The 13,331-nt window shown below is 41.2% G+C and overlaps 1 protein-coding gene across 5 annotated transcripts in view; it reads right to left on the bottom strand.

Annotated features, from left to right (window-relative positions):
• Window positions 1–13,331, bottom strand: part of Wdr33 (WD repeat domain 33) — a 111,388-nt gene that overhangs the window by 47,515 nt on the left and 50,542 nt on the right. Inside the window, exon 8 of one of the 5 annotated variants that reach the window (XM_029472115.1) lies at window positions 5,567–6,393. The exons of the other annotated variants lie outside the window; for them this stretch is intronic. Within the exon in view, the coding sequence (XP_029327975.1) occupies window positions 6,350–6,393 (44 nt within the window). The 3' untranslated portion in view covers window positions 5,567–6,349. Of the gene's footprint in view, window positions 1–5,566; window positions 6,394–13,331 lie in introns of those variants that run through there. 5 annotated transcript variants of the gene reach the window in all.

Below are 13,331 nucleotides of genomic sequence, written 5' to 3'. Positions count from 1 at the left end.
CACTGAATTGCAGAGGTGGGGGTGGAGGGGAAGATCACTGAATTGCAGAGGTGGGGGTGGAGGGTAAGATCACTGAATTGCAGAGGTGGGGGTGGAGGGGAAGATCATTGAATTGCAGAGGTAGGGTGGAGGGAAAGATCACTGAACTGCTCACCATTCAGAACAGGAAACAAAGACATACTAATAACCACAGAGCTTTAAAATATAAAAACTATCTCTGGAGATCTCTAGAGAAGATCGGAATATTCCCAACATACCAAACTCCTTAAAGGGTCAGAAAGAGTTAGTTTCTTGTATCCCTTTTGTGATTTAAAATTCTAAAGTTAGTAGTGCTAGAGATGGCTCCACAGTTGAGAGCTGACTGTTTCTGCAGAGCATCTGAATTTGGTTCCCACAGAGCAGTTTCCAAGCTCCAGGGACTCCTGTGCACAAAGGATCCGCATCGAGACTCCAAGGTACACACACATGAACCTAATTCTTCTAAAGTCGGGAATATGGAGGAGCTGGAAAATGGGTTAAAACACTTGATCTTCTTGCCAAGGACCTTGGGTCGGTTCCGAGTTCCCTCGGGGCAGCTTACGACCATTCTTTAACTAGCTTCTAGGGGATCTGGGAGATCCAGTGTCCCACAGCAGCACAGACACACATACACACATGCAGGCAAAATACTCATATACATAAAATAAAAATAAGGTATTCTAATTAAATAAGGAGATTACCTAAAAGAACCTTCTGAAATACTATTAATGGCTTCAGAAGACAATTTATCTTCCAGGGTGTAATTACACAGTCTGATGTTATAAATTTAAAAGTTAAATTTCCATGAGTCGATACAAATATGAAAGCACAAAGAAACTTAGAATGAACCTTTGTCTTAGTGAAGTCATGCACAGTAGAGCATATGTGTAATGTAAGAGACGTGTGCTCCAGGTTGCCATGGTCTGTGTCCATATCAGCCACTTTACCAAGTGAACTCTTGCTCCCCCCATAAACACAAAACAAAAACCCCATGTAATAGCAAAATACAAGGATTTTGCTTTAACTCCAGAACATGTAACTGAGGCAGGAGATTCGTGAGTTCAAGGAACGTGGGGATGGGGGATGGGGAGTGTGTATGTGAGTGTTATGGTAGCCACGTGCTACAAACCATTAAACAGCAGTCAGACAGAGACCGAGAAGGAAGGATAGAGAAAGATGAGCATGGGATAGCCTACAGAGAGAAAAGCAAAGATCACATGTGAGTAATGTAATGTAAACTCCTTTCTGAGATAATGTTTTAATATTTGTAATGGAATTCTAGGAAGATATAGAACAAGGTCAAACATGTTGACGGCAACCCCAGCACTCCGGGTGCAAAGACGGGGTGAACAGAAGTTCTGGGTCATCCTCCACTACCTATCAAGCTTGAGGCCAGTATCAACTCTGCAATATTCTTGTTTCAAATAGAAAAAAAAAAAAGGGCTAGGGGGCCACAGGGCAAACTATTAACAAAATGGCAATTACCTTGGGGATGAGACTGGAAAAGGACATTTTACTATTATACTTCCAGTTTAAATTTTCAACAAATCCTTACTACTTTTTAAAAAGTAGAAATTTTTAGGACAAACTACTTCTGCATTAATCCACCCAGTTCTTTCCCAGTGCCCCACCCTGTATTTCTGAAATACCAGTGGTGTTTGAATGGACCTTACATCTGTCCAATTCTAACTCCCACTGGATGCACAGAACAGTCAATGTGTTAGTGTGCGTGACTGAGGGGAAATGCGCTTATACTGCACTTAAGTCTTCTGCTAGGTTGCTTAGGAACTAGAGCTACTCATAAAAACCAAATTACAAGTGAGATTCCACATGGTCAGGAATGCCTGCCCTTACTGTCATCCACTGTGAATTTCCCAACCTTTCAGGAGAAGACTTGCCAACACCACAGTAGCTCCATTTCAGCAGGGAGAATGGTAACTTTGTACAGCATACGCCAAGCGGGGTCCATCAGTATGACTGTTTCCTCACGAAGGAACATCTATATAACCAGAGATTATGCGTCTTTCATGAGGTAAGCATGTAGAAATCACATGATCAATGTGCCCCAGTGAAAAAATGCTCGTTAGTCAAGTGTGTGCAACAGGGAGGCATCTTGTTGGGGACCTGTGTGATGTCAGGATGTGTACCAGTGTGGTCCCCATTTCTGGACTGAACTTAGCCTTAGTCATCAGAAGGAACATAGAACCAGAGTCAAAGCAGTGTAGGAGCACAGGGGCCCCTCACCCTCTTCTTAGGTAAGAAATGTTTCTTCAGGTTTGGAGAGATGATCCAAAGGTTAAGAGCACTAACTGCTCTCACAATGGACTCAGGTTTAGTTACTAGCACTCACATCAGGCAGCTCACAACTGCCTGTAACTCCACATCCAGGAGATCGGGTGGCCTCTGTTGGTACCTGCATGCACATGACATATACAACTCCTGTAGGCACACACACATACATAAACTTTGAAAAAAAGTGCCCCTCCCCCAACTGCACAGTCTTAGGAACACCAGTAATAAAAGAAAAAACACAAAGGGTGATGGGAAAAACAGTCTGGAAGGCAGCAGAAGTCAAGTTCATATTCAATAGGAGGATCTGCCTGACCTGTCTTACTGAACCAAGCCCTCACTGTGTAGCCCTAGCAGGCATCAAACTCATAGCAGGCCTCCCACCTCAGCCTACCAAGTGCTGGGGTTTGAGGTCTGCATCTCAGCCACCACACCAATTTGACCCTAATTAAAATGACTATTAAAAACGTTCTAATTAGGAACTAAAAGATGTGAGAGAGGTACTTTGCACGTGAATCTGACCAACTGAGTTGCACCTCTGGATCCTGAAGTGGAAGGAGAGATCTGACTTCCAAAACTTGCCCACTAACCTTCACGCTCAATCACCTGCACTCTATCACATAAACACACACACATACACTGATTTCTTTTAGTATTCAAAGAAAGGTGTACCAGTAAAGCTTCATTGGTAGAATGCTTGTGCAGCACTCATGAAAGCTAGACTCAGTTCCCACCACTGCATAACCTGAAGTTCAGAAGCATTCTGATACATAATGAGTTTGAGGTAGCTAGCCTGAGATACATGAAACCTTGTCTTTAAAACAAAGTTCAAAATAAACAACTCGTATTTCAAGATACTATAAACCTACTAAAACATACCAATGAAATGAAAATTCTGCTATAAATCTATATAGTAAAACTCAGTATAATGTCTCAATAAACAAGAATTTACCCACCTAGAACTTTAAAAAGTAGCTAATGGGTCAAGAAAGACTAAAAAAACATGTATCCAAAGACCAAACAAAAGGCCCAATATGGTAGTACTCACACATATAGCCAGTATTTTAGAAGTAGAGGCAAGAGATCCACTATATTGTGGGACTCCAGTCTCCCAAACACAAACATACACACACACACAAGCTAGTGGGTACAAGCAAACAGTAAAAATAAACTTGAGAGATGGGAAATCTGAGAGAAATTTCCTTAAGTAAGCCCATAAGTCTGACATGAGGGCAAAATATCTTCAGTCCCAACACCTGAGACAAAGGCAGGCAGTTCTCTGGCCAGCCATACTGTCTCCCCCAGAAAAGGTTAAGTGGTGTTTGATATTTATATGCATATGGCTTGCATAGTTACTTATGTATATGTAATGATACATCTATATGTGAAAAATCCTTGCTGAAAACAGTAGAATCACACCCCATCCTAACTCTCAAGTCAATCTTTCCCCTTAAACAAATCTTTTACTAGCTCCTAATCACTTCCAACCTCCTCTTAAATCAGCTAAAATGTACATTCTTTCCCACACTCCTGCTATTCCTTTTAGTATCTTCCCTTGGCATATCTGACACAAGCAAGACACATGTATTGGGGCTATCCTGCACTAACTGAGTAAAGTGCTTTCTGTTCATACCTGTGACCCTCAGAACACAGTGAGCAAAGTACCATTAACCATAATTTAGACCCGGAGACACAGCTGAGAAGCCTTCCCTCCTGGCAAAGGCAGGATTCAAAGCCGGAATTATTGGCCACAGCTGAATAATGTCTGAAGTAGATCAAAGAGATAAGAGCTTAGGAGATTGCTCAGTGGTTAAAGTAACGGCTACAAAACATGAGCAGAGTGTAGACCATCCCCAGAACCCACATAAATGTCAAGACAATGTAGTGGCCCACCTGTAATTCCGCAGCTCAGAAGGCAGAGATGGGGACTTACAAACACCAGCTGGTTTAGCAGGCTGGTTGGTCAGAGTAGAACAGACAAGCTCTGGATTCAACTGAGACCCTACCTCAATGATGGAGTAGAAAGAGCAACCAAGAAAGTCTCCTGCCGTGGCCTCAGCCTCCATAAGCATGTGCTCTTACAACAGGGACATACCACACAAATGAGCATGCATGTATCCAGGAACCTACACATAAATAGTTATTATTCTTTGTTTTAGTCATAGTTTTTTGAGACAGGGTTTCTTTGTGTGACACTGGCTGTCTTAAAACTCACTCTGTAAACTAGGCTGTCCTTGAACTCAAGAGATCTGCCTGTCTCTGCCTTTCAAGTGCTGGGGTTAAAGGCTTGTACCACTGCCATACATGGTAAGTAAAAAAAGATAAAAAATTAATTAAAAAGAACCCAATTTCCATAAACAGAAACTATATACCTAGAATTCTGGAGCTGCCAGAGAGAAGAGGGTCAACCACTATAAATAGCAATCACATATTTTTTTTAATTTTCTGTTAACATTTTTAATTGTATTTATTTGAGAAAGGGCACACACATATCACTAAATGTATATGGAAGTTAGAGGACAACTTTCAGGAATTTGTTTCTCCAGCATGTGGATCTTAAAAAACTCAAGTTTACATCAAGCTTAGTTGTCAATCACATTTACCTGCTAAGCCATCTTCTCAGCTCTGCTACTGTATTTTAAAGGGAGTGATAACACCTAATAGTTTATTCCTTTAAGCTTGCTTTCCTTCCTTTCTTCTTTCCTTTCTCTCTTTCTTTCTTTTTCTTTTTTGGTTTTTCGAGACGGGGTTTCTCTGTATAGCCCTGGCTGTCCTGGAACTCACTTTGTAGACCAGGCTGTCCTCGAACTCAGAAGAAATCCACCTGCCTCTGCCTCCTGAGTGCTGGGATAAAAGGTGTGCGCCACCATGCCCGGCTTTCTTTTATTCCTTCCTTTATTCTTCCCTTTTTGGGGGGGAGGGGGGATCATTTTCCAGACCTTTACCCTCCTTTTCCAAAGAAACATTAAGGCAGAGTAGACCAAATTGTTATCAGTTATAGAAAAGATGTAAGCCAGTGTGTTGGTTTGAATTTTTGAAACAGGATGTAGCTACAGAACCTAAGCTGGCCTTAAAGTCACTGCAAGCCTCTTGTCTCAGCCTCGAAAGTACTGAGATTACAAGAATACATTGCCACACAGACAGACACACACAAAATGAACTACAGGCATAGTTCAGTGGTACATTTACCTATGATGCACAAGGCCCTGGGTTGTCTCTCCAACACTGTAAAACATTAAAAAAAAAAAAAAAAAACCTGACTTTGACTACCCTTTTTGTATGAAAAAATTTTGTTATGAATGTTTTAATGTTGCCAGCCACAGTGACTCACGACTGTAGTCACAGTACAAGCAAAGCAAGAACATGAATTCAAGGCTGGTCTGAACTATTTTACAAATTTCAGGCTGGCCTACACTCAAGTTTTAACGTTGAGTTTGTCCATATAAATAAAATTTCATTTTACTATGCTTCTACATTCTAAACTACTTCTTTTGGTTTTTGGATATTGAAAAACAACAAAGACTTCAGTATCATAAACAATACTACTTTTCCTACAGGAAAACCTGCATAAAAGTTTTATTATTTCTTTTTCTGTTGGAGGAGAGGGAATGGGGAGATAGATACCTTGGCTGGTCTGGAACTCACCACATCCATCAGGCTAACGTTGACCAGAGCTCCACCTGCCTCTGCCTCCCAGGTGCCGGGATCAGAGGTGTGTGCCACTGTGCCCCATTTAACTGTCACTGTTAAACAGACATATGTCTTGCTTGTTCAGTTGTGCTGCAGGTGACACTAACCAGGTGTGCTGACTGAGCCTTATCAATAAATCTAACTTCCCTGCTTTTAAAATTCACTCAAGTTTTACTTACTTATATGAGAGTGTGGTTTAAGGGGCTGGGAAGATGACACAGTCAGCAGTTTTCACTACAGAAGCATGAGGACCTGAGTTTACCTCAGAAAACATGATAAATATAGAGAGGGAGGGAGATTGTGGAGCTGGAGAGATGGCTCAGGTGTGGCTGCTCTTTCTCAGGACCCAAGTTTAATTTCCAGCAATCATGTGGCAGCTACCGATCTTGGAGCTTACTAAAAGACAAAAGGTTGTTCAGAACCTTCCATATTTTAAAAGTATCACCAGATTTTCATGAATATTCAAAATGTTTCAAAATCACCACTTTTTCACAAAAAGTACCTAATATAGGAATAGTCTCTATCCAATCATACAAGTATGTAGTGCATTAAAACCAAGCATCTCTGATCATCATTTGCACTGCTCATGAGGATGTCAGTGCTACAATTTGTGAACCCTGGACTCCATCTAACGGGAGAAAACCAAACCAAGGACAGAAAAACTTTCTTTGCCTATAGTTAACTTGAAAGCTAACAGGGAATATCACAAATAGTATACTTTGTTAGTCTAACAAACACCTTCAAAGCCCTTAAAAGTCTGATATTTATTGTTTCCTGTTAAGTTGGATCATACATAAACAATTGATTCTAGCCAACTCTAAAGAAACAACTCATGAAGTACTACGCTCTCATTTTTAAATAATAAACTTAGTAAACTCTACTTTTCTGATTTTCTGCTATCAAGAGACTAATGGAGGGAGCTAGAGATAGCTCAAATGTTAAAAGTACAATACATGCTGCTCATCCAGAGGATCTTACATGGTCTAGCATTTGAGGGGCCAAACCTACTCCATCTTAGGACCCAACTACATCTTTAAAAAAAAAAAAAAAAGCCTGAGAACTTGACCTGCAGCTGAATCCAAGCTACACTCAAGTACCAAGAAGGACCCCACAACTTGTCCTTGGCCCATACCCCAAAGTTACTCCCTAGCTACCTCCTAGCAACAGCTATGATTGTTTCAGATGTACTTTCAGACCTTTGTGATTATTCATGGATTTGCTTCAGAGCACCCACCTGCAGACTTACAATAGTCATTCTATTAGATGCTTGCTTGGCTAGACACCCCCTCAGTTGCTCCCATTTCCTATAAAACTTTGTCCTGCTGAGGGTTTAGGGCTGCTTCACCAAATCATACTGCTGTATCTGGGTCAGCCGTGACTAACCACAGGCTCGAGCTTGTAATAGACCCTAGTGTGATTACACTGGAGTCAGCTACTGGGTGGTCTTTTGAAAAACACCTACAAATAGACAGATAGGTAGGTAGGTAGGTAGGTAGATATTTAGATAGATAGATAGATAGATAGATAGATAGATAGATAGATAGATAGATAGATAGATAGATAATTTAGAGCCGGGCAGAGGCTTGGGAGGCAGTGGCAGGCGGATTTCTGAATTCAAGGGCAGCCTGGTCTACAGAGTGAGTTCCAGGACAGCCATGGCTACAAAGAGAAACCCTGTCTCAAAAAATAAACAAATAAATATTTTTTTAATTAATTTTTAAAAAGAAAAGGAAAACACCTACAAGGCAGCTCACAATCACCTGTGTGGTGGTTTGAATGGAAATGGGCCCCATAGGCTCATAAGTGTGAAAACTTGGTCCCCAGTTGGAGGAACTGTTTTGGGAAGAATTAGAAGATGTGGCCTCATTAGGAGGTAGATCATTGGTGGAGGGCTTTGAGGTTTTAAAAGCCCAGGCCAAGCTCTCTCAAACCCCACTGTCACCACTACCACAAATACACACACACACACACACACACACACACACATCATCCAATCAGTGACTAAGATGTAGCTTTCAGCTACTGCTCTAGCACCATGCCTACCTGCCTGTTACCATGCTCTCAGTCATGATGATTCATGGACTCCCCTTTTAAAACTGCAAGCAAGCTCCCAACTAAATGTTTATTTTTATAAGTTGACTTGGTCATGTGGTCATGTTGGTCATGTCACAGCAATTAAAAAAGTAACTAACTTCTGACTCCAGGTCCAGAGGAGCTGATACCTTCTTATGGTCTCCATCACACATATGGGGTGTATACACACACACATACATATATATATGCATATACACTCATGCAGACACACAGGAAGAGAGAGAAAGCGACGTAGCGAGATAGTGAGGGAGGGGAGGGAAAGAGGGGGGAGGAGAGGGGGAGAGGGGGAAAGGGAAGGAGGGAAAGAGGAAAAAATGTAAAAATAGACTAATGTTGGAAAACTCATTTATTTGGGGGTTGTTTGCTTCTTGATCCTCCTGCCCCCACCTCCAGCGGGACTGAAAGCATGCACTAGTATACCTGCCATAGGCAGTGCAGTGCACGGGATTAAACCTAATGTTTAGTATAACAGGCCAAGCACTCTGGCTCCTCAGCTACATTTCCAGTCCCTAGCTTCTTTCTTTTCTTGAAGATTTATTTGTCTGTACGAATGAAAGGCACTATATGTGAACACATGTGCACAGGGCAGAAGATGACATGAGATTCCCCCCAGAGCTGAAATTTCAGGTTATTGTCAGTCATTCACTGTGAATGCTAGAAATCAAACTTGGATCCTACGGAAAAGCAGCAAGTTTTTTTAACCACTAAGCCATTTGTCCAGCCTTTACTCATATTTCAATCCCTAAACCATTTCTTTTTTCATTTTCCTTTTTCAGATTTATATGAGTCTTTTGTGTGCCATGCACCACCACAGATCACAAAAGAAGGTGAATGATCCCTTAAAGCTGGAGTTATAAATAGTTGTGGGGCACCATATAGGTGCTAGGAACTGAGCCCAGGTCCTCTGCAAGAGTAGCAAGTGTTCTTAACCACCGAGCCATGTCTCTCCAACCCCAACTAAACTATTTCTTTATAACCAGGTGAAAAACAGCATATGTGGGCTATATGGCACCAAATACACTCCAGGTGCTGTGTTATAAAAACAAAATTTCCGCACTGATGCAGCTTGTTACACCTGATATGTAACTAGATACCACTGCCAATAAATTCTGACTTCCCTACAAAATGAGGGGCTTAGTGTATACAAATACACCAAGGGTGGAGGTGGGCAGCAGGGAGGGAGAAGCAATTCCTTTTCCCTAGAAACTGATTTCAAGCCTCAAAGCTATTCTTTTGGTCAATCACACTCAACATCTATAACAAACATGGTCATTCTGAGGCAAAACAAAGCAACAATGTAAACAATGCAAGTCCATACATTTTATCACCAAATGACAAGTCTTTACTAACTATGTATTTGTCCACATTCAGGTCTACCCTACATATAGAATATTGATATTCAACCATAGAACTGCCTCTACTTCTGATCTGACAACATTAAATCCAGAGCAAGCCTCCACCTCATAAATGCCCTCCAAGGTTACCTGATCAAAGACCATATCCTGTGATATGAATGGGGTTCAGCAATAGTTTATGCCTAGCATATGCCAAGCCCCAAGTTCAACCCTCAGTATGGCCAAAGTGAAAATCCGATAATAAATCTCTCAGATCACATCCTCTTACTGAAACACTCAAAACTTCCTGTGGCCTGTATATTTTGCTGCAACAAGTAAACTAGGGACCTTTAAGATGTGCTCCCAAGCCTGACAAACTCAATTCATTTCCCAGACCATAGACAGAGTAGGAGAGAATCGACTCCTAAAGTTGTCCTCTATGTTCCACAAGGGTGCCATGGCATGCAAGCACCCACATTCATACTCTCTCTCACACACACAAAATAATACAATATTTTATTAAACCTAATTCTTTGGCCAGCCGCTGAAGCCCGATCAATGAACTCCAGGTTCAAGGACAGACCCTGTCTCAAAAACTACGTTAAAGAGTAACCAAGGAAGTCACGGCTGTTGGCGTCTAGTACTGAATACAGCCACATGTACAGAGCTGCAAAGGCACAGGAACAAGTCAATGGAGACACAAAGAAATGTTAAAAGAATAAATAAAATTTTAATACCACAAATAAATAATATTTATTTTCTGGCTCACAGAGAAGGGAATTCTAGAAGACTGATATATTTTCATGTCAAGACCAAACTATCAAGTACTAAGTAATAAATATAAAACATCACTGATAATCACACTGAAAACTGTTAAAAGTACAAAAGTGTTTGCCTTAACTACTCAAAAGCTGGCTAGTGAGCTAGCTCTCAGAAGAAAATAAAGTCAAGACTTACACCCTTCTTCTCTGCAGTCAGGGTTACAAGGCAAAGGCTAACCCTACTACTCTCTATGTAACCAAGGATGATGTGGAAATTCTCATCTTTCTCCTTCCCAGCATGGACTTCCTGCACACTACACTAGCATTCTGTCAACTGGGCTGCATCCCCAGGTAACTGTCATCTGTAGTCTTTCACAGAAAGGTGCTAGGGGTACTGCTATTGCTGGGAATTGACTCTAGAGCCTCACAAAAGAAAATTAAGTGTTTGCCATTCAGTAAAATCCTGAAAGACATCTTTAATGTGCAAAGTCCCCTACTTTGCAAATCAATGTCATTTTTGTTAACTATTAATCACATTCAGAAGAAGAAATATAAAAACTAAAAATTAAGAAGAAATAGTAAAAACAACGAGCTTCTGTAACATAAAAGCATAAATAGCATGGATCCTGCCAAAAATATGTATTTAGGACTGGAAAGATGGCTCACCAGTTAAGAGTGTTGGACGCTCTTCCAGAGGGCCTGTGTTTGATTCCAGGCACCTGTATGACAGTTCACAACCATCTTTAGTTACAGGGGACCCCATACCCTCTTCTTACTTCCACAGGCACCAGGTACACACACAGGGCACAGACAAACACACATAAAGGCCAAACACCCATACCTAAAAAGATAAAGCCTAAAAGATAGATTCTTTGAATCTAATCTATTCAAAATGCATGCTCAACATATTAAACAAAAAATAAAGAATGCCTATGGTGAGTTTCAGTGGGAGAGTGTTTACTATGCACAATGTAAAGCATTGGGTTTGATTCTCAGCACTTTGGATTAAAAAAAGACAGAAACAAAACCAGGAAGTCCTACAGAAGTTGAAGGGAATAATAATTAAAATGGTAGCCATCTCTACTCCAAAGAAAAGGAAGAGAATATACAGTCAACTATAAAATTAGCTTTTAAAAACCTGTGGTTTGCAAACAGGCGTGGTGGCGCACGCCTTTAGTCCCAGCACTCGGGAGGCAGAGACAGGCAGATTTCTGAGTTCGAGGCCAGCCTGGTCTATAGAGTGAGTTTCAGGACAGCCAGGGCTACATAGAGAAACCCTGTCTCGAAAAACAAAAACAAACAAACAAAAAGTAATAAAAAAAAAAACCTATGGTTTAAAAAACAAACAAGCAAGCAAACAAACAGGATCAATACTCTAACTTCCAAAACACTTAAAAAAAACCAGCACGGTGGCACACATTTAATCCCAGAGCTCAGAAGGCAGAGGAAGATGGCCCCCGTGAGTTCTGAGGCCAGCTTTGGTGAACACAGTGAGACAAAGTACCTGTCTAGGGAGTGGGGTATGGAATAAATAAGTGCAAGCTGCCCACATTTTATGACTTCCTTCCTGGCCATGACAGATAAAAAGTTTGGAGACTCCCAGTGAGATCTAAAATATAAAATACTCTTAGATATTTACACCATATGTGAGTTTGGACTAAGAAAGAAAAACTGGCCCCTTCACTGACATTACAAATAAAGTCTTACTTCTTTTTCAGGGTGGCAAGAACAGGTGTAACAAGCAGAAGTTCTCATGATGTTATCATTCAATTCAAAACCCAAAAAGGTTGTTTCAGTTTTGTTGTTCTAGTTCAAGTTGGTCTTAAATTCTTTTTCTTAAAAGTAGGGCCTCACTACCACACAGGCAGGCTCAGAAACTGCTAGATAAAGAGGGCCTCAACTAGCTATGAAAAGATGCTTAGCAGTAAGCAGTACTTGGTGCTTTGCAGAGGACTGGACTGCAGCTCCCACCACTAATTTGGCTGTCCATATCATCTGTAACTTAATACTGTTCTAGGGATTAGACGTCCTCCAGTACAGGGCAGACACATGCACATAATATGTACATGAAAGCACAAACACTGATACACCCACACAAATCTTAAAAATAAAAGTATGCCAGGCATGGGCACACACCTTTAATCCCGGCCCTGAGGAGTCAGAGGTGGTTCTCTATGAAATGGGGCCAGCCTACTTACGAAACAAGTAGTGGGTCAGCCGGAGTGGGTACTCTGTATGTGTAGGGTCATGTGTCGACAGGTTTTACACAGTAAGACTGCCTCAAAAACAAAAACAAAGAGGGATCTTGGGGTATAATGAACTAATTATTCATGAATCTCAGGGTATAAGGTACTAACTATTCAGAACTGCCATGTTCTCAGCAAGGCCAATGCCTTCAATCTACATGTGTAAAATACTACCAAAGCTGACTTTTCCACTGAATCTAGTTCTCTGCAAATCTCTGAATTTAACTTTCAAAATGTAGACTCATCATCTAGCAAACTTTAGCGCCTGTTAAATTAAACCACCGCTATACTGTGTGGGGTCTCACTTGCAAGTTCAGTCCTCAAAAATCATGACATACTTCACTCTTTATAATAACCATTTTGTCACATGCTTCCTCATTAAGGATTTAACCATTCTTCCTTCAGACGAGTCTTTCAGTTACCTACCACTTCAACAAACTTGAACTTCCAGTACCCGCTTCCTAAATCAAAATTCTATCATTTCATTTTGCATTACAGAAGAATACATTGTAGCCTGTGTTTGGGGAGGTGTATATATATATGCACATGCGACATGAAAACCGAAGATCAACAAAGGGTGTGCTCCTCAACCACTGTCCACCTAATTTTCTGAGAAAGCCTCTCTCACTGAATTGGGAGCTCACAATAAAGTTAGGCGGGCTGGCCAGTGAGCTCCAGGGATCTTCCCATCTCTGCTTCCTCAGCTCTGTGGACTGGAGATGCACACCAGTGCAAAGCCTGTACATGAGTACTGGTGCCCTAAACCTGAGTTCTCATGCTTATGTTCAAACACTTTAATAAGTCATCTCAGCCGGGCGTGGTGGCGCACGCCTTTAATCCCAGCACTCGGGAGGCAGAGGCAGGCGGATTTCTGAGTTCGAGGCCAGCCTGGTCTACAA

This window comes from Mus caroli, chromosome 18, assembly GCF_900094665.2.
Source record: "Mus caroli chromosome 18, CAROLI_EIJ_v1.1, whole genome shotgun sequence".
Classification (NCBI taxonomy): domain Eukaryota; kingdom Metazoa; phylum Chordata; class Mammalia; order Rodentia; family Muridae; genus Mus; species Mus caroli.
The sequence above is the reverse complement of the archived record's forward strand: the minus strand, read 5'-3'. Positions and strand labels throughout refer to the sequence as shown.